The sequence below is a fragment of the Syngnathus scovelli genome, chromosome 7 (assembly GCF_024217435.2).
Source record: "Syngnathus scovelli strain Florida chromosome 7, RoL_Ssco_1.2, whole genome shotgun sequence".
NCBI lineage: Eukaryota > Metazoa > Chordata > Actinopteri > Syngnathiformes > Syngnathidae > Syngnathus > Syngnathus scovelli.
The window spans coordinates 2,517,572-2,540,953 of NC_090853.1; the positions used below are offsets into that span (position 1 = coordinate 2,517,572).

Below are 23,382 nucleotides of genomic sequence, written 5' to 3' on the forward strand. Positions count from 1 at the left end.
TACACTTTTGTGGATTATTCAAAAAAAAAAAATAACACACAAGCAATGAATGAGACCTTCAAAGGACTTTATAGCAAGTAAAATTAAAAGGGACGATTTAAGATTTGATTGAATCCCCACTTCACGCTTAAAAATAATGTTTTATAAAATGATGGAGTGTGGAATAAGTCTGACTGTGACGTGTCAAAATTAATGTAACAAAACCAAACCGTTGTGACATTTACCATTTACACAGAAAGCAGCAATCAATAAAAGGAAATAAACGTGCCTGTAAGATCAAGGTGAGGGCGAAGTCAAAGTCAAATTGCGCACAAGGGCATAGGGGCGGAAGATGGACAGGAAATGCATGTTCATCACTTTTGACTATGTGCTTGAAGACCACAGCATTTATAACCACGGAAAGACAATTTACCAATCAATAAGTCAAAAATGCAAGTGAGCTTGCACCTAAAACGATGAAATACATTATTTTCCCTAAATCTGCATGTGTGGATTTTTAATTATATTCCACATATGTGTAAGATGCATTCAATTATTGCATCAAAATTATTGCATCTGATTTTTTTACACGAATTGCGGGCTCCATCGTGCTTACTCAAATGAGTTTATACTTGACATTGACCAGTAGGTGGCGGTATAAACTAAGACTTTACTATTGCTGCGGCATATGCTGCCTGCCTTGGCTGAACAATATTAAACAATGCACAAATGCAATATTATTTGCCGTCTCCTGGTACTGGCTCCATAAGAGCTCAACATTTTCTTTCAAAAGTCACGTTATCTATTATTAATCACACTAGAATCTTAAATATGAGAACTAAACCTAGTCAAGGACTCGGCAGTCAAACCTAAACTACTCACGTAGACTCCAAACTAACTTTTATTCTCTTTGAATCTGATTATGGTCAAGTAACAGTCTGGATTGAGCTCTGACACGCCATCATTTGCAGCGTCTTATTTGTCATTTGCAGCTGCACACATGCTCGCCACCTCGCAGAAGGTACGGCGAGGATGGAGAGGGAGGGGGAACTAGTGGATGTGGTTGCCATAGCGACCATTGTACACGTTAAACCCTGTGCACTGTCTCGCAGGCAACAAACACCTGCCGAAGACAGTAGAGGATAGTCCAAATATTCTCACTTTAGCAACTTTGACAAAAGGCTGCCATATTTTTCCCCTAAAAAACAACAAAAATATGAATAGTCACTTTAAAAACTTCTACAAGTTGAAATACGTGAAACCAGAAACTCAAGCTTGAATCTCTAGCTTTGAATAATCGACTTGAAAAACTGAATTTTTATTCAATAAATCGTGGTTATCTAAATGAGTTTTTTACTTGTCAATGACCAGTAGGAGGCGGTACAAACCCGGGCTTTACTGTTCTGCCCGCTTTGTCTCCATCCATCCATTTTCTACCGCTTAACCGGAGTCGGCTTCAGTCGGGAAGCTCAGACTTCCCTCTCTCTAGCCTTCGGGTCAGGAAAAATAGTTTGTGTTGCTCTTTGGATAGTTGCTATTTCTCCCTCCGTTTCTGGAAGCTACTACGAGTTGGGTAAAAAAAAAAAAAAAAGTATCCAAATTTGATTTCTCTCAAATGACTTCCATCACAAAGTAGCAACGTGATATTAAACCGAAGTACGAGAGCTGTTGCGCGTGTGGTGCAATTAGCACTGTGTTAAAAATAGATTTGCGCAAGAAAAAAAAAACCTGAAAGACTTAATGACTTCCTTTTAAACATGGCTGCTTGTCATCCCCCTCATTGCTGCCTTTTTGCTTTAATTTTACTTTGATTGGACTCGTTCTGCGGTGGCAGTGATGCATGTGACACACCTGTAGAGGCATGGGTGTAAGTAACCATGGCAACGGCGCCTAACAATGTCACACCAAAAAGTCTTTTCATTAAAAAAAAAGGGTCACTTGAAGTCTCTGTGGGGTGCGTTTCTCTTCCATTTCTAAAACATGAATAGTAGATTGTAGTGACGTATTTTGTCTGTTCAATGGGAAAAAAAATGTGTTGGTCTCACCTAACTTCACATCGTTTTTAAGTTACGCAACACATAATTCCAAAATGATTTCTCGGACTCCCCTTGTTGCAAAAATCCGAAAGATTTTATGGCTTCATCTAAAACTAATAGTTTGGTTGCGTAAGAGATTGTTATATTTTCTCTGGCAGGAAAATCTGACTCCATCACAAAAAAAAAATAAAAATTGCCTCGTGAGGCAAATGCCTGTTACGTCACATGCGTTTCGCCATGGAAACGTATCTCGTCAGAGTTGTTGTGTCAGCACCTCAGTAACTTCGGGTGGGAGGGGTGGAACGGGAAGTGTGTGTAGATCATTCTTACAGTGCAGATGAGGGACAAAGCTCGCTACCTGTGCAGATGCCCACAAACAATTCCTGAACCTTGTAGGAGAGGATCAATATTATTATCACATTATACCATACGAAAGCTTAAATAAAAATACTCACGGGCATATACAGTATTTGATATCTTCTGCGAATAATAGCTATTACTGTAGTCACTTAGTGGTGAAAGTCTTCTTTGTGTTGTATTATTCTGCCCTCTAGTGGCTAAAAAAAGCAAAGAACTGCCAGTTGCCCATCCCTGCGCTATTGAAAATGGACAGAATTAACCTTGTGGGATACAAACTCCACGTAGGAAGGCCTGAGTTGAGCATGGAGCCTAGAACCGAGTTGTGAGGTAGATATGCTCATCCATAGTCTCCCGTGCATGCTGGCTTCATATTGTATATTGCACATGCAGAATACAGCCTTTGATGGTTTCCTGGCTGGTGCAAAGCGGCGTCTTCTGGAGGTGAAATAATCGCAGCCCTGTGTGTGCACATGCATGCAGAAACAGGCATCCATTGAAGGGGATAGGCGAGGGGAGGGGTGAGGAGAGGAGGTGTGTGTAGCGTAGTAGTGGAGTTGCTGTCTTATCAGGGCTAACCATGTGTAGTGGAGGGAAGCTGCTGCATCCTCATGCTTTATTTCTATCGCCACACCCATGCGTCACACACACTTGCAATCACGTCATATCATCAACACTGAAAGGCGTGGATTGTACACATGTAGTTGATTTTTATTTTTATTGTTGCTTTTTTTTTTTTTTAGGTCGAAATATGTCCGGCATGTCCCTCTGTCAGTGCGCATGATTCTGCGGCTCTGCTACTACTCTACTACGGGCACGCTCCAACTCACCTTGAATGAAGCGCACGGCAGGCTCGACCAATCCTCGCGCGGGAGGCCCGACCGATAGCCAATCAGGTGAGAGAAAGGGGGCGGGATTTGCAAGGAGGGTACGAAGGGAGGGCGCTCGCGAGGAGGAGGATGGGTTTTGCGCTTCCTCCCACTCCGGGGCTCTCCGCTCAGGCGCTCGTAAAGGGAGAGAGAGAGGAGGGGAGAGGGGTGGGGGGCAAAGGAAAAAAAAAAATCTGCTCCGTGTGTGGCGAGACGAGCGCGGCGGCGGCGGTGCAGGTGCTGTGTCTCATCGGGGATGCGGATGGAAGGACGGGGGAGGGAAGAAGGGACGAAGGGAGGCGAGCGCGCCGGGGAGACGACACCGGATACGAGAAGTCGCTAAAAAAAAAAAGGAGGAGAGAGAAGAGCTTGATAAGGAGGCGCAAGGTCGAATATGAGCCATCGTGGTCGAACGAACGGGGCACTTGGCGTGGCGATAGCTGGCTGGCAATAGTACTATGATTTGGTATGTGGCCACTCTTATAGCAAGTGTATTCAGCACCAGAGGAACGGCCGCTCAAGGTGAGTCAAGTGCAATATAATAGCTCCCGTTGCATTTTTGCACACCATCTGTGCGTGCGTCCGTGCGTGCGTGTGCTGCTGCAGCTCGAGACATGCGTGGCATTTTTTTTTTTTTTCCCCTTGCACGAGATTCGCTCCTAAAAAGGCTTACACACGCGCGCACACGCGCTCGGACGCACACACACAATGGATTACTCTGAGCGCGATTGATCATGCTTCATTCAGTGTGTAGAAAGCATGCATGTAGGATCATAGCACGACAGGTCGGTCCCATGCTCCTATGAGAGAGAGGGGTGTGACCGTCTGAACCCCTCCAAGGATGGAGCAAGTAGCTAAATAATGCAGCACATGTCAGATGAACGTACTACAAGAGGCTGCAATTTGTACTATGGGAGGATGTCGTGGGAGCGATTGTCCAATTGCGCATCATCAAATGGCCAAATTATCTTTTTTTATATATATATATATTTTTTTAGTGTGGGGTCCTAGTCGTACTCCATGTGCATTGACAGATGCACTCACTTAACCTTGCTTTCCCATTCATGTCCAGACGAGGGAGACACGGGCCAAGCTGTTGCCTGGTAACTGATCCCAGTGACTCCCTCCCGCCCCCACGTCCACGCATACCCATCCCAGTTAAAAGTGCTCTGCTAGCACACGTCTGGCGTGAAGTCTGAGAGAAAGTGGGGTGTTAAAGCGTGGCTGCGTGTGTGTGTGTTTGAGTTTGTGAGAGGGTGCTTGGTTTTGCTGCAGTGAAGGTGACAGACTGGAGGATTTTCTCAAAAAGCCACCAGAGCTTTCGAGATGCTCAACTGCAGAGTTCCAGACGTTTATTTGAAGGCGGCGTTCATAAGTCCAAATTATTGTTCATTCTTTAGCTCCTATTTTTGCTTTAACAAAGGCAAACACAATAGGAAAGATTCTATCAAATGTGAGGCAAAGCATTAAGATACCCCCCCCCCCCCCCCCCGTCTTTACGTAAACCTTGAGGGCCAAAAAGTGGAGCTTATGCGACAAGTCGGATCGCAGATTCATGTCATCTGTAAATCAAAGCTGCCAAGACGGTAAATAGGTCAAGTTTAGATGAGATTATGATTTTTCTGCTATGTGGCTGACTGATGAGATGGAGCCAAAACGTGGACAGTGAAATCGGTCAAGTAAGATCTGAATGGCAAGAAGTGTTGCGTGTTAACATGAACGTCCCGACGTGGTTTGTTGTGCAAACTGGCAAACGATACCCTGGATAAGCCTCGGGACAAGTCGACTGCTGAGCATCTGCGCCTTTTTTTTTTTTCCTTCACCCTCTCTGTTTCGCACGCTTTAAGTATGCAACATGCAGATCTGTCCATTGGAAGAGTTAGCTCATGCTAACAAACAATGCAAATGCTAATAAATTGATTTTATTCTGCGATACAGCGCCGGAAAAATACCACAGAAGTTGCTTAATACATTCATTTATTATTATTTCCTGCCAAGTAAGCGGGTTGGGAGTGAGGTTGGAGAGCATATGGTCTGTGAGACTGGAGGTCACTTCAACAAAGTCAACGGTAATTTGGCAACCAATCAAGGTGAAGCAGGAGCCACTGTAAGCGGTAATTAAGTGACACTGGCAGAGCGTTGCTGTTTGAAGGCGACTATTTTCAGCTTTTGCGTTCCTGGTTGACAGCATGCAGAGATCTTGTGAAACGCGACTTGGCGATAGGTTAAAAAAAAAAAAGATTGTATTTGGGTAGGTGGAGAGACTGTCAGTCACATTGTCAAAGGCATCTCGGGAGATTTGAGATTGTGCCTCAGATAGATCGATCGCTCTGACTTTTGTTATTTCTGTCTGGGACATTGTGTGAGTCTGGATTTAGAGTGCTGATGCTTTTATTTCCGATGATACTGATCAGTACATGTTCTTAAAACAAAATCTTTCTGACTTCAATTTGTTTGGCATACGTTGCAGAGCAACTGCCATCTAGTGGCGAATGGTGAGATTACATCTTAAAACTACTACAGCTTCTAAGAATTATTTTTCAGTATCTTTTTTAATATATTGGGTATTTTACCACCCCCTGTTGCGTTTTCCTTTAGAAATCTACAATAAATATTTTAGTAACTTTTTAAAAAATAATTATTTGGGTTTACATTTTTAAAAAACATTTTGAATTGTCTTTTCCTAATGAATTTTGCTTTTTTATTAATTTTGTTAATTAATCAAAGGGAGCCAGTTGCCCATCCCTGCACAATTTAAATATTTTTTTAATACAATTTTAAAAATATTGATGTTACATTGCTTGCTATTGCATGAAGATAACGTCATATGAAAAGAGTGAGTGCCCATCTAATGTTGTGCTATCTACGGTCTGCTGACCCACTCTCGTGGCAAGCAACGGATGCAAGGTCACACACATTAACTCCACTCATAAGATTACCTTCACTCTGTGCTTCACTATTACAAGGAACAGCGTTGCTTTGGCGGTGTCCGATTTCCTTTATCTGTGCAGCACACCGGCAGGGCTGATGCGAAGCGTACGAGAGCCGAGATGTCAATTTCCACTCGCGTTATTCCACTTTTGCCTTCTTTGAACTTTTAAAATTATCATCAGCTAGATTTGACACACTCCCTCTCCATCCATCATATGTTCTCACCATTTTTGAGCCTTGCACCTCCATCAGAAAAAAAAAAAGAAAAAACATGATAGCCAAGATTTGAATCGGAAAATCGAACGGAATCAAAATTTGAATCATCTTTTATTGAGCTGTCACCTCATAGCAAAAACTTTTCAAGCAACTTACTTTTCAGCTTCCCCTCAGAGTATAAAATCAAGACACACAATAATAATATTTTAAATTTGAGTTATTTTTTGAGTTATTTTCAACCAACACAAGCAGGACGCCATTTCCACTTCGTGCATACGTACTGTATCCACACATCCACACGCTCATTCCCTGACGTGACCTTCAGCCACGTAGGCTGGCATTCAATTACCTCCCTGTCAATGGCCCATCCAGCCCAGTGGCCGCACGCCCTTGAGAAGCTCTCCGCGGCCATTTCGTCCAGTAAGCCTGCTGCATTTGTCGCTACGACGCAAGCTTACATGCAATCATCCCCCTTTGCTAGCTTGGTCGACACTTCAAATGCCGACGTGGTCCATGAGACGCTTCGCTCGACATAACATGCTTTTTGAGCGTTTGGAGTGAAGTAGTGACGAGTGTGTGGGATGCTTTTTATGTTGTTTGCATGCACTTGAAAACAAGTTGAAATCTGTGGTGGAATTAACCTCGTAGCCCCCCCATCATACTCCCTGAACGACTGGCGTGTTGTTATGGACAGCTGCCTGCTATTTGGACTTGAACAGATGTCTCTTATTGGTTCATGGGGTTTATCATAACAATATGAATATTTTTTTTTTATGTCACTTTTTTAGTAGTTTGTGTGCACTGTTATGCAATAAATCTTATAGCAGCACAAATTAATTCAAGCATTTACTCGGCACGGTTTAACCTCGGTGCTGTTTTGAGTGATATTTTTAGTATCGTTGAAGTGAGTATATAGTATAAAATTAACTACTCACCTTTTGACAAATTCTGAAAATGAAAAGGAGACTCAGGGACAGTAAAAAAAAAGTACATTACTGTTAATGGCGAGCTTATTTGGCAAGTTGTTAGCAGTTGCACTTTTAGCCATATGCTAATTATGTTAGCCTGTGCGTAGTAAATTTAAAAATAAAAAAGAAGAAATGGTTCTTAGTTTGAATTTGAAGCTAGAATGATAAGAAACAAATATGTTGTTGAGAGCATGAATATTCCCTCTCAATAAGTGCTCATCAACTCTTGCGGGCATCATCGTGAATCCATCAAGGAAATGAAATTGCTAAACGCTATGATCGAGCCACTGCTGATTGCGCCCCCTTGAGGATCCCCCTAATGAGATTGGACAATTATTAGCCCTGGAACTCTTCACGGGATCCAAAAATAATGTCCAGCCAGGAACCAGAACCATCTTGAACGTCAGCACAGAAAACAACAAATTGACTCCCCCCCCCCCCCCCCCCCCCCCCCCCTCCCCCACTCACCAGTGGTAGCTTTGAGTTTGCGCTTGACGTCAAGTGTCTCTATTTAGCCAAAGCAAACAATATGGCCAGTGTGAAGTTGCTGAGGAAATCTGAACCATTCGCGAAGGCCTTGAATTCAAAAAGCCTTTGATATCTATCGACTATTCACTCATAGCAATGGTTTAAAAAAAAAAAAAAAAGGACTGTTTAATGTCAGTACTTTGCATTTCAAAACCTTCCCCCGGGCTAAATACATCCTGGCTTCAAAAAGAAAAGACCACCACTTTTGTGTGTTCGGCTTTTATCCTAAAAACATCAGGACGCTTTGTTGTATACTTCTATACATTTCAAAAATAAATGTTTCAAACTTACATTGTCAGCGAGGACAATGAAGTCAACGGAGGAAATTATGCATGGAAATACAACGTAGCTTTAGTATTTTCTCTTTTGGTCAAGAGACACAATAGCAAAGCAGATTCCAGCAGATGAGTCTGAAAAAAAAAAAAACATAATTTGATTTAATCTGCTTCTGTTTCTGAACAGAATCTGCGCCGGCTGAAACGACCAAAGTGGATTAACTCTCTGACAGGATAATGCCGATTAAAATGATAAACACACTCGCTAAGTGATCCATATGGCCTTTCAGATACGGAGTCCAAGCTTTTGGTTAGTGGAGAAAATTCTAAAACAATCAAAAAAAAAAAAAAAAAACAATCTTACAGGTCGTTGTCGAATCATTTGAGTTCCTCCTTCGGGACTCGTTTTGATTTCCTTTTCAATTAAAATCTTGAGCCAACGGTTTGGGTGGAATCGGCAATCTTCGAATGTCTCAATATTTGGCTCTACCTTCGCATCGAAATGTCAAAACGAAAAGATTGATGGATCGTAATGATACCAACAATTATCTCATCAAGCATTATTCTGCTAATGAAAGCTTCCACTTGCATTTTGTGAAATGTCAGCATGTCCCTTGATGGCACGGCTCAATGAAAGCATGGTCTCGGGGGTGATGGGGGGGAGCAAACTGGAGAAAATCCATTCCCAGAGTGATGGTTCTGCTGAGGCAGGTTGGACCGCGGTCGGGCCCGGTGGCAGCCGGCGAAGATCAATGCGAGCTCTTGGCAGCTTCCGTTCCGGCACCGTCCGCCAAACGCCGTGCCGCTTTCTCGTCCGTGTGCAATAAAGTGTTTGAATGCAAGGGAGTCAATTTGTTGACGGAAGCGCCTAATTACGTCCTCAGGTGCCCACGGAGTGAGAGAGGAGCCTCGGTTTGTGACGGCGCGCGCCGGAGAGAGCGTGATCCTGGGGTGCGACGTGTCCCCTCCCCTGGATGGCCAGCAGCCCCCCTACGTGGTGGAGTGGTTCAAGTTCGGAGTGCCTATTCCCTTCTTCATCAACTTCCGCTTCTACCCTCCCCATGTGGACCCGGAGTACACCGGTGAGTGCAGACGGATACTCATCGTCACAAAATGGATTCGAACGCCAAGAATCTCTGAATCAACTCTTGATTCATTTTGTGTGTGTCCCCTAATTGCTATCCCTTAGAAAACTCTCATTCGAACGCCAAGAATCAAAAGAATGAATCAACTCTTGATTGATTCTTTGATTATTGGATGTGTGATCTATCCTTTAGAAAACACAAATTCCAAAATCGCAGACGGACACTCATTGTCACAGAATGGAGACCGCTTTTTGATTCGAACTCCAAGAATCGAAAGAATGAATCAACTCTTTATTGATTCTCTGATTATGGGTTGTGTCCCGTAATTGGCATCCTTTAGAAAATTCCAAAAACACACAAACATAAAAAAATCCTCCCATCAGAAATAACAGTGACACAAATAAACGAGTGTGCGTGATTGATGTGTGACTCACACAGTTGAGTGAAAGTAAAATCCACGCCTATTAGAGATGCATTACACGCCGCATGAATCGCATCATAACCTTAAAAAATAAATCCTCCTGTGCTGATTTAGTCGATGCGTCTGCGCGGCGCCTTCAACGCAGCAGGAAATTGCTTCCTCTGATGTTGCGTTGTGTGTGCGCGTGCGCGTGTGTGTATGTGTGTGAGACAAGATGGCAAGCTGTCAGAATGGGGTCACATTTATCCCCTCCCGTTGGTTCCTCTTTACCGCCTCGCAAACCCCACCCTCGGCTCTTAATACGCTGTCAAAAGTGAGGCAATGCATGGCTGCAAGTCTTGAATCTAAAAATGACTTTGCACTTTTTTTTTTTTTTTTAAAGGGGATCCCTCCTGTGTCGTGCCGATCCTACGGGGGGGGGGGGGGTGTCATTGTTGACTTGAGCCTTTTGACCTCCAGCGGGTTTCCTGCGATGTGCAAAGTGGCGCCTTCAAAGCGTATCAGTGTCCACTTGGCCACACGTTGGGTGTGGGAGAATGGAGAAAATGATCTATACGTTCATTTGGTTGCTAACCAAAACAGCAGCACCTATTAAGGCTGCGCATCATCTACATCCATCAGTGACTCTGCCGAACTCTGGATTCCAATGAAAAAAAAATCTCTTCCCGCTAAACGATACACTTTACCCCCCCCCCTCCCTCGCAGACTATATTATCTCCCCTTCATTACCGCGCGCACTTGTCCCGCGGCCGTATGGAAATTACAGCATTTAAAAAACATCTATTTTTGTACCGACTCAAAGCAAAGACTCCATCAATAATTCAGTCGGGCAGCTTGTGAGATTTTTAGCGTCTGATTCTTGGGCTCTGGGACAAGCTGCCGGCGTAAGAAGATCATATATCTTTCAACAACCTCCCCCCCCTCCCCCCTCGGGGTGTTCGGAGCGATGTGTAGCGGCCTGTAGATGTGAAATGATGTTTTGAAGCCAGAGCAAACATTATTTGCGGGAAATAAACATTTAGTTCCTTCATGCAACTGACTTTGAGGTTTCAAATAATTCTGGGAGAGGTGCTCCCGAAAGTTTTGTATTGTACAAAGCCCTCAAAATGATAATTAGGATGCATTGCGGTTCACTTGAGCAGCACCCACTCCCTTGATCTCAAAAAGACACCTCCCGCCCCGACTCAGCACTTCAATGGCCGACCCAAAAATAGACCTGACTTTTTTTTAAGACTGCCTTTTTTTTTTTTTTTTTCTCTCCTCCTGCAAAACTGCAGTCGCTGCGCACCTCCCACTCCATTGATTTTGCGCTAACAAAAAAATGTCCCTTTTCCATCTAAACGATGGCGGCGATCCCACGGTCGATGCCATCGCGTGTTGTACAGTTCCGCAAGAACGCACCGGCACCTCTAAGAAAAAAGAAAGCGGGTCATATATGGCCGTTCGTTTACACATCAAAGTCTGCAAAGATGCTCCATCTCTGAACACTTGTCAAGCCCAGCAGAAGCAAACGTTGTAGTCTGTCGGGCTGTCAAAGGCGGACCGCGTGCTCGACAGACGGTCGAAAGGCGGCGGATTTCGGCAGGCTGGCTTTCTTCAACTTCTCCCTTCCCTTGTGATTTGCTCCCCGTTTGAATTCCAATTTAGCCTGAACGGTGAAGTAGGAGAGGGGTAAAAAAAAAAAAAAAAAATCGTTGTGTGTGAAACCGTATGCCGACTTTGAGATGGAAGGCTGTTTTTTTTCCACCCACGCAGATACTTTTGAATCAGGTTAAATTGTGGCCTCCAGGAATGTGTCTGTTTTACGGCCAGTTGGCCAATTTCACGTTTATTTGAGATGGAAAATAAACTTGTTTGCACTCGACGCTGAGACGTCAGAGGCTGTCACCAGCTTGTGGACTCTGACGATCGCGCGCTAAAACCAAACTCATCGGCCGGTAATGATTCTGGCCGATTTATTGATAACTGTTGTGTTTGCCGCACGTCCGCAGGTCGAGCCTCTCTGCACGGGAAGGCCTCCCTGCAGATCGAGCCGGTACGCTCGGAGGACCAGGGCTGGTACGAGTGCCGGGTCCTGATGCTGGAGCAACAGTACGACACCTTCCACAACGGCAGCTGGGTGCACCTCACGGTCAACGGTGAGTCTTCCGGCTTCAGGGAGTAAAATTAATATTTTTATAGAATATGATGACTATTTGAATGCTAAAACTGTCACATTTGATTTTTAGAATTATAAGTAATGCTAGGATTTTTTTTCCTGAGGGGGAGCAAGGATATTAGGGGGTTAATAAAAAAATATCTTCAAAATATGCAGATAAAAATAAGGTTAGGTAAAATATGGGGAAAAATCTCTGAAAAATAAGAAAATACCCAAATGTCAATCATCAGACCTTATTATCAGGGGGCAGTGCCCCTCCACCCCCCGGAGCTCCGCCATTGCTACTACTGCCACTAAACTTCTATTACTCCTACTACTCCTAGTTATAAAAATAACAAAAAAATTACATCAATAACAACAATGATAATATTTATAATCTGATGTTGATACTACTAGTATTTACTACAACCAATAATAAGAATCATAATACCTATATATGATGACTATCATAAATTAACCAATACAAAATTGCACTATATATGTAATTTTTTCACCTTTTATTGATTTTTTTTCTCATTTATAAAAGCATCCAGTCTTTAAAAGTTGTGGTAAAGGTCCCAGTGATGTGCGTTTTCACGAGACCGGTTAGAGCCAGCCTCCGTTATCGATTGTGGTTTGTTAAAGGCAGTTGTGAGACGTCGTCTGCCAGCTACCAAAGTGATGACTGGCTGGGAAAATAACATATCTGCACCTTTGCATTTCCTCGCCAAGGCCCCCCGAGCGCATTAGTAAATCCTATCCTGTTTTATGTGAGGAGTGCGTTTTAGCTAGCTTTCCTATCAAACTGTATTTTTTTTTTTTTTTTTTGCAGATGTGCGCGATGCAACAAAAACTGCCTTCCCTGCACTTTTACACGAGTAAAAACAAAAATAAAAAGTTGTTAATTTTTCACAGGTCTCTTAACCTCCTGTGTCATTCACACGAGTATTTCTGGTGTGTGAAATGTGATTATGCATATGTTTTACAGCGCCTTGCCGATCTCCCTATTTGAATAACGATGACAAGGTGCTGCTGTGGAATCGTGTACTGTTGAGGACCATTTATAAAACCCGCAGCCCTGCATAATCACGTTGGAGTGAAACATGCTGATGTGCGTGAAGGCTCATAATTTTTTCCCCCCCCGATGGCGTCGGCAAGCATTACATAAAACGGCGCCGACACGAGAGCGTCCCCATTTTCTGTCCCGCGCGGCGAGTGAATAGGTCAGACTGTTTTACTTTTTATCAATGTCTTTTTGTTGTGCTGGGCATACTGCACCTCTGTCGCTTTACCTCATCAGTATTCACGCTCAGCGTCCTGCTGCGGAGCTCTTCACTCCCGTCAAGCCTTTCGACAGCGACTAATAATATCTCGAATAACTAGACTTTTTTGTTGTGCGGATGTTGAGAATCCCAAAATTTTTTTCCATTCGACTTTTTGTTCGGGGGGAAAAAAAGGCAGGGCGAAGTCGCGGAGGAGTCGCCAAACGCTCCGAACCCAGTTTGCTCTGAAGACCCCTTAAAAGAAAAGATTACAATGTTGGCGTAGGTTCAGAGTGCTCACATCAAACAAGTGGTGCGAGGGAAGCAGGTGCACGTCCTCGTCCGCCTTTTTTGCTTTTTCTCCTGTTTACACACACGTAGCTCACTCACACCTCCTTTGGAGTTCCTGTTCGGTGGCCTTCGCTTCCTGCCAAGCGGACGGCGCATTAGTGCCCACTCAGTGGCAGGTGTCAGATGGCGAGGCCTTGTGCCCGAAAAAGAACACTGAGGCCAGTCTCCCTCCGGTCTGCCTCCCTCCCTCCCTCCTTCCTCCTCATCTTCTTCTTCTTCCTCCTGTCTAGTCTGCCTGGTGCTTCCCTTCGCTGTGCTTTTCACGCATCACTCAGCTTTGCAGACATCAAGACAACACTCGACGTAAGGAGGAAAAAAAAAAAACGTGTCATGGGCATTGACAGCCATTTTTTTAGTCTTGGCATAAACGTAGTGGACTGAGTTAACAAGGGTGAGCGATCTTTTAAAACACAACAATGGGATGCAGACCTCGATTTTAAATGTGCAAGTAGGACAAAGTTGTGACGCCCGGCTGACTTTTTTTTCTTTTTTTTTTTTTTTTAAGTGGAGCGACTTTTCGCTGTATCTGACAATAGAGTCCCAAGTTGACCGATGTACCCGCCGCGTGTGCCGCTCGCTTGCTTGTCACAGCGTGCTCGTTCCCACAAGAGGTACATGAGATTGGGGTCAGAAAAGAGAACAGTTACGTCATAAAAGTAGCTCCGCCCCTAATCGGTCTTACGAGCATTTGCCCGCATATCCCAATCAAATTTACTCGGGAAGAAAATCAAAGAGACAGACAAGTTGGTTTGACGCCGCATGGCAACTTTCCCAACAGCGAGCAAGTGGCCCATTTGTCGTCTTCCTTTTAAAATGAGCACACTGCCGCCATTTATCATCTGAATTACTCATAGCGGAGGAAAAAAAAATGGAAAGAAGGTTTATTGGCCCCTCGGGTTGATGGTGATGAGCTTCTTCTCGGTGGCTGCTGTTGAAGCTTCAGAGAATCTTTGGGGTGATGCGAGGATATCGAGACTTCTTTCTGGATTTTTTGAAGGAAAGTTTGTTGTTGCGATTAGATGTGAGTAAATTTTTTTTATTTATCTTCCAACAGCGCCGCCGACATTTACATCGACGCCGCCGCAGTATGTGGAGGCCAAGGAAGGAGGCAGCATCCTACTTAGCTGCTCCGCCCAGGGAAACCCCAAACCTGTAATCAGCTGGCTGAGGGAAGGGGAGGAGCTTGCCACCAACGCTAAATATTCGGTAAAACAAAAATATTTGATGTCATTTCATTTATTTTGCAAAGAAGTCTAATTAATGTGAATGACTGATGGAGACAGAACATCTTCATGTCCACCAATTACCTTCACACACAAAAAAAAAAAAAAAAAAAGATCTCCACTAAATGTTCATTATTAATTGCGGGCATCTAATTGTACTCATTTGACTGTTTCACTTAAATTTGAATTTTGAACAAATCCAGAAGTGAGCCGAGTGATTATCCGCTCTCCTCTGATATTTTTCTTCCTGGGAAACGCGTGCTAAGAATCTTGTCCAAATGTTGGTGTGTGTGTATATGTGTGTGTGTGCTGGTGTGTTTGCTCACCCGCATGCTCTCGCTTCCACAGAGACTCGCCAGAGAAATGCAGGAATGTGTCAGACAGGAGCTGGTGGAGGCGGACGGGTTTTGGGGGGGGGGGCGGGGTTGTCATGGTGCTCGTTTTACTTAACTTTATTGCTTTATTTATGCGCACGGAGGAAAAGGCTCCATAGATGTTAAAAGAGCGGCCATATGTACAGTCGTCGAGTTTCGAATTGTCCTACCTTCAGCGTTTTGAGGCTTTCCAATTAAAGTGCCTTCCCAAACAAACACCTGTTAATCTTCTGCTGTGTAACCCCCCCCTCCAAATAAAGCCCACTTTAGATAAACACCTGCTGGTGCAGTTCTATAAATGAACACATTTCTCTAAATAATGCATCCTCCAAACAAAGCCGTTGTATTTGAGAAAATCAATGCCTTTCCTCTAAAAAAAAAAAAAATGTGGCAGGTATGTGAAAAAATGCCTGAAACTGTCTACTTCACAAAATAAACACGTCGAATAAATGCTAAAAAAAAATTGAGAAAATCGGTGGAAAAATTCCTTAATTCAGAAAAAAAATGTCTGCCTCTGATATGAAAGCAAGAAAATTTCTCTTCAATTTTAAATCGTATTAAAAGTCATGATAAATTGTTTCCCAGGCATCAGATTGAATCAACTTTGCAGCTTTTCACTGTTTGTTTCACACTTTGACTCTCAGCCTGTCGCGCATGAACTGCGCGACAAATACGGCGCGTTACTTAATCTTGTGACCGTTCAATCGCATACAGCGTGTCAGACGGAGAATATGTGGCCGAGTTCCTCGAGCTTAGCTCCTTTCTCCCTCGGCTGCATAATGCATTGACTACAGCTGTTTGTGACTTGAATGGACGTGACCTCACAACCTGTTGCATAATTTATAGAGGGGGGGGGGGGGGGGGCACGCTTCTCATATGCTCTTTTATTGGTTCTCATTGAGGCAGCTCAGCAACCACCTCATGCAATGTTCATATAATTATTTCTTTCTCAGGTGCACGACGGAAGCCTGACCATCCTCGGCATCACCCGCGACGACAGGGGCGCGTATACGTGCAGAGCCTACAGCGACCAGGGGGAGGTGCTTCACACCACCCGTTTGCTGGTGCAAGGTACGAGTCGGTTCACATTAGTTCGTGTTGGTGGCCCATAAACAGAAAAAGATGAAATTTACAATAAAAACTTGAATAGTGCGCCACATGCTGCTTCACCACACCTAAAGGGCTCCTATTGGACGTGTTTTGTATTTGTTAGTCTTTCCTCTCCATTAATTCCGATAGTCCGACATGTTCTAATTTATTTGGAAAGTGGGGTTTTGAAAAAAAAAAAAAAGGCAATATTATTTTAACAAGAAACATTGAGTTGGCACGAGTTGCCTTATCGGGCCACATAAAATGATGTGACGGGCCAGATCTGGCCCCCGGGCCTTAGCTTTGACACCTGTAACTTAAGGGACCCCAAAAAAGTGATGCAATGACATTTTAATTGGTTAATTTTATTCTTCCACATGCTGCTGGGTGAGGTTTCTTTACCAAGTTTCTCCATTTTCACCCGATTGTGCCTCGTTGTGCCTGTCAGTCGTCCACTTTTATCCTCAACGCTAGAAACGAGCAGCAGGCTTTTTTGTATCTGGCCCCGCTCACAAAAAGACATCTTACCTTTCATGGCTTCTGCTTTTTTTTTTTTCCCCCTCTATTTTTTTTTATGGTGAGTTAAGAGCGAGTGTGCTCTCAAGGGGGACGGAAAGGTTACAATGTGAAGCACGCGCTAGCTCGACAAGCACAACCAACAGTGGCTGCCGTACTGCGTTGTGTCATCGCTCTGGTGATTCGGAGTGGAAACGATGCATGTGCTCTCTGTAGAAGAACAGGTTAACCGTTGTGTGAAGTTAAATAGAACCAAAAAAAAAAATGGTAAAGAAAATATTTAACAAGCAGCTTCATTGTAGTGTGCTTAATTTAAGCTAATTAATGTCACTACAGCCGGTTGATGATAATATTATGGGCGAACAATATTTTGTGTTTCAGGGCCTCCGTTCATCGTGTCCCCGCCAGAGAACGTCACTGTCAACATATCCCAGAATGCATTGTTCACCTGCCAAGCCGAAGCGTATCCTGGCAACTTGACCTACACCTGGTTCTGGGAGGAGGATAATGTCTACTTCAAGAAGTAAATATATTATTTTGCACATCAGTGGAAAGATCAGTTTTGTGTTGTAATTATTGTCACAACCTTTCTGCATCTTCTAAAAGAAATATTTATTATATTGTGCTTATTTGTCAAAAAAACTTTAATTGTTTGACTTGAAAAATTAATAAAATAATGCCTGATTTAAAAATAATTACATATTTTGAATTTTAGACAAAATAGTAAAACGATACAAACTAAATAAAAATATTTTTAATCTACACGCTTAATTTTAAATTTGGATAAAATCATTCAAAAAACACAAACCAAATTCTTTATTTATTTAAATTAAATAAGTTTAATAAGTTTAAAATAATTCCTTTATTGAGTGCAATGATGAGTCAATTTTGTCATGATCAACTGTTAGACTCTCTGCTGCTCTCTTATGGCCTCTTCATGTAATTTAGAACGCTACACGCACATGTGTGAGCTGGTGGGTGTGTGTGCGTTGAAATAAAACCACGCGTGTCGCCCCCATGCAGCGATCTGAAACTGCGAGTGCGCATCCTCATCGACGGCACCCTCATCATCTTCCGGGTCAAGCCCGAGGACGCGGGAAAATACACGTGCGGCCCGAGCAACAGCCTGGGCATCTCGCCCTCGGCGTCGGCCTACCTGACCGTTCAGTGTGAGTGTTGCCGTGGCAACCGCCAGCGCCGCCGGTTGGGTGGAGGAGGGGAACAGCGTGGAGCCTGCTCTATTATTTCTCACTACTATGCAGCCCAATTTCAAGGTTACATCAAGACACGCTTTCACGGTGTCGCCGTCTTCATTACATTAGATTATGTTGTCCTTTTCATTTCATTAAGGCCCGTCATTTTTATTTCATACGGCTGCCATCTTCATTTCACGTGGCAGACATTTTTGTGTTAAGATGTAACCGGTGTTGATTTCATGAGGTATGAAATTGATTTTCATTTCATCGTTAGCCATTTTTAGTTCACGTGGCGGCCATTTTTTCATCATGTCTTTATTTTATGAGCGATACATTTTTGTTTCCTGCATTTCCGATCCATTTTTGTTTCCTGCAAGAAAGAAGGCTGCCTTCATCGTCAACCGTTGTGCGCTAGCCGAGCTAATTTGCTCCCCGCTTGCCTCCTGCCAGTCATTGATTACCGTGCTAAGCTATGTGGGAACGGAGCGCCGAGGGGGAATTGACGACTCTGCAGCCACGGGCGCCCAATAATTTTTTTTTTTTTTTTAAATCAGTTGTCCCAGACAATCTGTATTAACTGTACAGCATGTTTCAATGTCACACTTTGATTTATTCTCTTATAAACATGCCATTAACCCCGAAAGCATTGGGATTCTTGTAAAAAATAAATAAAAAATAGATTGTCTTTAAATCATATCTTTGTAGATCCTAAAATGTCCAGTTGATTCTCTCCAGACCCGGCCCGAGTGATCAACATGCCGCCAGTCATCTACGTCCCCCGCAAACTGCCAGGCATCATCCGCTGCCCGGCCGACGCCAATCCACCCGTGACGTCGGTGAAGTGGGAGAAGGACGGCTACCCTCTGCGAGTGGACAAGTACCCCGGCTGGAGCCTGACGCCGGACGGGAGCATCCGGGTAGCCGAAGCCACCGAAGACTCCCTGGGCACCTACACCTGTGTGCCTTACAACGCCCTGGGTACCATGGGCATGTCCCCCCCTGCCACTCTGGTGCTAAAGGTACCACGCGGAGTCGCCAGTGGGCGCTCCCGGTAGAATCTGACGCCAGCGTTTGTGTGTCCGCGTGAAGGATCCCCCTTACTTTAACGTGAGGCCTGGGGGGGAGTACCGACAGGAGGCCGGCAGAGAGTTAGTCATCCCCTGTGCTGCTTCTGGAGACCCCGATATTCCCAGCATCACTTGGAGGAAGGTGAGACAGAAATGACTTTTTTTTTTTGTTGTATTTGGATTTTGTTTGAGTAAAATTCTTCATTCTTGTATAATAGTCACTTTATTTTACGAACATAAAAATATCTTGAACTGTCAAAATGATGACTATTTTTTTATGAATTAATTAAATCAACTTGAATAATAAATGATTAATTAAAGAATTCAACTTTTTCCTGATAAATGTTGACATTATTGTCATATTAAATTTTTGCCAAACTTGTTTTTTAATTGTACAAATTTATGGAAAAATCTTGGAAAATGTAGACTTTTTTTATTATTATTTAACTTTTTGGGCCAATTTTACACGTGGATAGTAACATTTTAACTTATTTTGGCTTATTTTCGTTCCTCGAAAATCTACACGCAGGTTGGGAAGCCAAGCCGGAGCAAGCACAACATCCTCCCGAGCGGCAGCTTACAGTTCATGTCGCTCAGCAAGGAGGATCACGGCGAGTGGGAGTGTGTCGCGACCAACGTGGTCACGAGCATCACTGCCAGTACCAAGATCCTGGTCATTGGTACCATTACACACACCCACGCACACACACACACATGGCTCATCATCATCAGGTCTTGAAGTTGATTATCATGGCTCTCGGCCATGTGCTTTGTGCGATTCCCACGAAGCAGCGAGCAATAGACATCTCGTAATCTGCTCGCCTCTATCCAATTTGGCCGTGGGCGTCATTAAAATTTCATTTCATCTTATCTGTAATAGCTTTATGTGCCTCATTTGAAGACTCATTCTGTAATCACAGCGTGGCGCAGCTTTTTTTTTGTGCGTGTCCAGCCAGAGGAGCAAGGACGTCTTTACTGCAAACTGTAAAGTCACAGCCGGGCACATCGCATGGATGAGTCACAAGAACGGCCGTGACTTTGCCTTTAAATCAGCACAACTAATGAGAGTCCCGTTCTAGTCTTAGTTTGCTTATTATATGTACCATATATGGTATGCGCTAATGCTAAGCTAACTTTGATCCCCCAACTTAAAATAAGGCCAATTTTTTCTTGTATAATGGAAATATTCTTTTATTTCCGCTTTATTGTTGTAAAATGACGGCGTTCTTCCTCGAAAAATTGCATCTTAATCCTCAAATTATTTCAAATCTATTCTTGAAATGTTAATCAGTGCACATAACTACAATTATGACTGGATTGATGAATACAAAATATGGATTGTTTCTTTTCCTTTATGCTTTCTATTTACTTTCTATCTACTCAGGCACCAGCCCACACGCTCCCGGCAACATCCACGTTGTGCCCTCGACCACCTCCGCTAATGTATCCTGGGAAGCGGGCTACGACGGCGGCTTCGAGCAGACTTTTTCCGTGTGGTACGGTCCAGTGTGAGTGCATTTACTCGACTCAAGATCGAACCGAGAGACTGTTTACACGCATTGATTGGCAACATTCGAGTCTCTCATATCCATGTGTGAGCATTTTTTGATGTGAGATAATTAGTCACTATCTTTTCTGCACGTCTGGTGGGGAAAGAAGGAGACGTTTATTCGAGGAAGATTTTTTTGTGTGTGTGTGTGTGAACGGCACACTCGGTTATTTATTAGCGGAAGGAATGCGTTTACAACAAGCAATAAGACTCTGTTACTGCCTTTTTTCTTCCTTGGGGGGGAAAGCAAGCAAGGCGTTTGCTTTTTTTTTAAGTAGATAACAAATATTCATTAATTGTGCTTGGGATTTTGTTTACAGCAGGCAATAATACTCGGTCAGCACTTGTTTTTTTTTTTTATGGAAAAAGGGTTTATTTGAGGGAGGTGTCTATTTTTTAAGCAGATGACAAGGAATATTTTGTACTGCCAAACATGATGCTATTGGTATGATCACAACAATGAAAGATAACGGCACGAAAAGGGACTTTATGTCCCTCTGGGGGGGAGGGGGGAGTTATTTTTTCATTACAGAGCTGGAAGAAAAAGAAGTTATAATCAGGTGACTGTAATATTGTTTCCCTTTTGTTAGTGACCTTATTTCCCTGGTGGATCACTGTAAGTAGGTCACTTGTGTGCGCAATCCAACTTTTAACCGTGACGCCCGCCAGTTTAAAAAAAAATTACTCGCACTAGCAAACACCAGACACAAGCTATTGTATGATATTTAAAATCTTCTTAAATTCTGCGGTTTCTATTTCCCTTCGCCGTGCACAGGTCAAAGAGAGTGGACTTCGGTCCACACGACTGGCATTCCATGCCGGTTTCTGGTGCTCAGACGTGGTTGCTGGTGCCAGGGCTGGAGCCTGGGACAGAGTATCAGTTCAGCGTGCTGGCACAGAACAAGCTGGGCACAGGGCCATTCAGCGAAGTTGTGACAGTCAACACTGCAGGTGGGCTTAGGTTTGAGTGGCCATCGACACTGTGAATTTCAACAGTCCCAGAGTTCAGTTTGTCTGTGTTCCTCCAGGCTCTCCTCTGGGTACCCCAGAACCACTGGTGCTTCTTACCCCACCACGGTGCCTCACCGCAAACCGCACTCAGCACGGTGTCCTCCTCACATGGCTCCCCCCGGGCAACCACTCCTCTCCCATCAACCGCTACATCATGGAGTTCCGCCTCGGGGAGCGATGGGAGACCCTGGACGACCTGATCCCGTCCACTGAGACTGAGCTAGTCGCCAGAGACCTGGTTCAGGTATTTGTCCATTTTAATCGGGTAAATTAAGGTTAAAGATCTTACGTATGTTGTTTTCGGACATCAGGAGTCCTGGTATGAGTTTCGAGTGATGGCCGTCATGGAAGACTTGATCAGCGAAAGCAGTAATGTAGTGGGAGTGTCCAGCACGGGTCAGTATAAAAAAAAAAACTTACCGTAAAAATGTTGACCATGCAGGAACTGACTTTCTTTCCATTCTGTCCCTCAGATCCCTTCCCCCCCGCGGAGGTGGCCGACGAGGGGCTGGCTCGCCCGTTGGTGGCGGGCGTGGTGGCAACGATTTGTTTCTTGGCAGCGGCCGTTCTCTTCAGCACTCTGGCGGCGTGCTTCGTCAACAAGCAGCACCGGCGCAAGCTCAAACGCAAACCAGGTCACTAACCGCCGTACGCTTTCGGTATCTCGCCACACGTGTTAACCGTGAACGTCTCCCCCTTCAGATCCCCCCTTGTCTGTGACACACTTCAGGAAGAGCGTGGAATCACCGTAAGTAAACGCTGACGTCCGCAGTCCTGCATCTTCTTTGGCGTCGGTGCCGGGATTTGCTCAACGCAGCGTAGCGTAGCCTATCAATACCAAGATAGCAGACAAACATGCCCCCTAGTGGCTGTGGGGAGAATAGACAGGGACGTCAACGCACGAGTCGGCTCTTCTCCTCCGAATTAACAGTCTTCACACATCTACGTGAGTCAAGACGTACAAAAATAAGATGATGGTGAATGAGACTAGCCGTTAGCCTCGTTAGCTTCGGCCTTACCGATCACTGCTAGCACCACTTTTATACTATTTATAGCTATCTAAAATAATATGCTAGGTGCAAAAGAACACGCACAGAGGTGAGCGTGTGCAGATCACAAGCAGATTAAGAGTTCAAAGCTGCCTGGTCAGCATTTAAAGCACAATGTGGCCCAGCAGCAGCGTGTGTGTGTGCGTGTGTGTATTGATTTTGTATCTCCATGTGTGTTCTTTAACCTCAAACACTGTCCGCTCTCTGCATGACCCTCAGTGTTCAACACTTTTTTTAAGTTGTTTAGCTGCGCATTGACCGTACAGTGTGTGTGTAATCATCTGTCTGTGTTTAAAAAAAATAATAATAATACAAGTGCACTGCAATTGGAGTAAAACAGGCTCATTTGTGACAATCGTATGCAAGCAGGCCTCCTCTACTTTTTGATACAGTTAAAGATGAACTAGGCCCGTGTTGTTTGTTTCCCGCCGCAGGCCTCCTCTCACCCCCTTGCCAGGGGTAGAGCCCTGCTGGGACGAGCCTGCCAGGAGCACTTTCTTGCCCCCGCCCGCCAGCCCCCTGTGAGTGTGCTGCACTGCACTGGCTTGGCATGCATGTTTTCATACAAACATGACCTTTTTTTGTTACGTTGCTTTTGCATGCCGAGACACTTTTGAGATACACGCACAGCGACTCGTCGTTACGCCGCTCTTGGTGTGGGCAGATTGAGGCCTTTTTTTTTTTTTTTTCTTCTGTGTCATCCCTGCTTTGTTTGTTAGCTGTCTGACATCCTCAAGTTGCCATACGCTTGTCTTTACAATCATTTGTTGCATCTTAAAAAAAAAACACGCTTTTGGTATAGCTGCTAGCAAAAGAGATCCAGTCACCCTGAAAGTCACATTGAAGGAAACTGCTGAAAAAAAATTCTTCTGTGTCCTTGAAGAAAATATCTA

At 44.1% G+C, this 23,382-nt stretch overlaps 1 protein-coding gene across 6 annotated transcripts in view; it reads left to right on the forward strand.

Moving 5' to 3' along the window:
* The window catches only part of igsf9ba (immunoglobulin superfamily, member 9Ba), a 40,459-nt gene that overhangs the window by 7,601 nt on the left and 9,476 nt on the right, over nt 1-23,382 (forward strand). For 3 of the 6 annotated variants that reach the window (XR_007482906.2, XM_068651305.1, XM_068651306.1), the window contains exons 1-17: nt 3,384-3,763; nt 9,044-9,241; nt 11,657-11,803; nt 14,470-14,621; nt 15,966-16,083; nt 16,999-17,140; nt 17,641-17,786; nt 18,549-18,832; nt 18,903-19,022; nt 19,410-19,560; nt 20,265-20,388; nt 21,205-21,380; nt 21,458-21,684; nt 21,752-21,836; nt 21,914-22,075; nt 22,143-22,188; nt 22,924-23,010. Coding sequence is in view for 5 of the 6 variants with exons in the window: in XM_068651305.1 (XP_068507406.1) it covers nt 3,700-3,763; nt 9,044-9,241; nt 11,657-11,803; nt 14,470-14,621; nt 15,966-16,083; nt 16,999-17,140; nt 17,641-17,786; nt 18,549-18,832; nt 18,903-19,022; nt 19,410-19,560; nt 20,265-20,388; nt 21,205-21,380; nt 21,458-21,684; nt 21,752-21,836; nt 21,914-22,075; nt 22,143-22,188; nt 22,924-23,010 (2,429 nt within the window). In the remaining variant the exon portion in view is untranslated. Of the gene's footprint in view, nt 1-3,115; nt 3,269-3,383; nt 3,764-9,043; nt 9,242-11,656; nt 11,804-14,469; nt 14,622-15,965; nt 16,084-16,998; nt 17,141-17,640; nt 17,787-18,548; nt 18,833-18,902; nt 19,023-19,409; nt 19,561-20,264; nt 20,389-21,204; nt 21,381-21,457; nt 21,685-21,751; nt 21,837-21,913; nt 22,076-22,142; nt 22,189-22,923; nt 23,011-23,382 lie in introns of those variants that run through there. The other 3 variants (XM_049726691.1, XM_049726690.2, XM_049726692.2) reach the window with 3 other exon arrangements.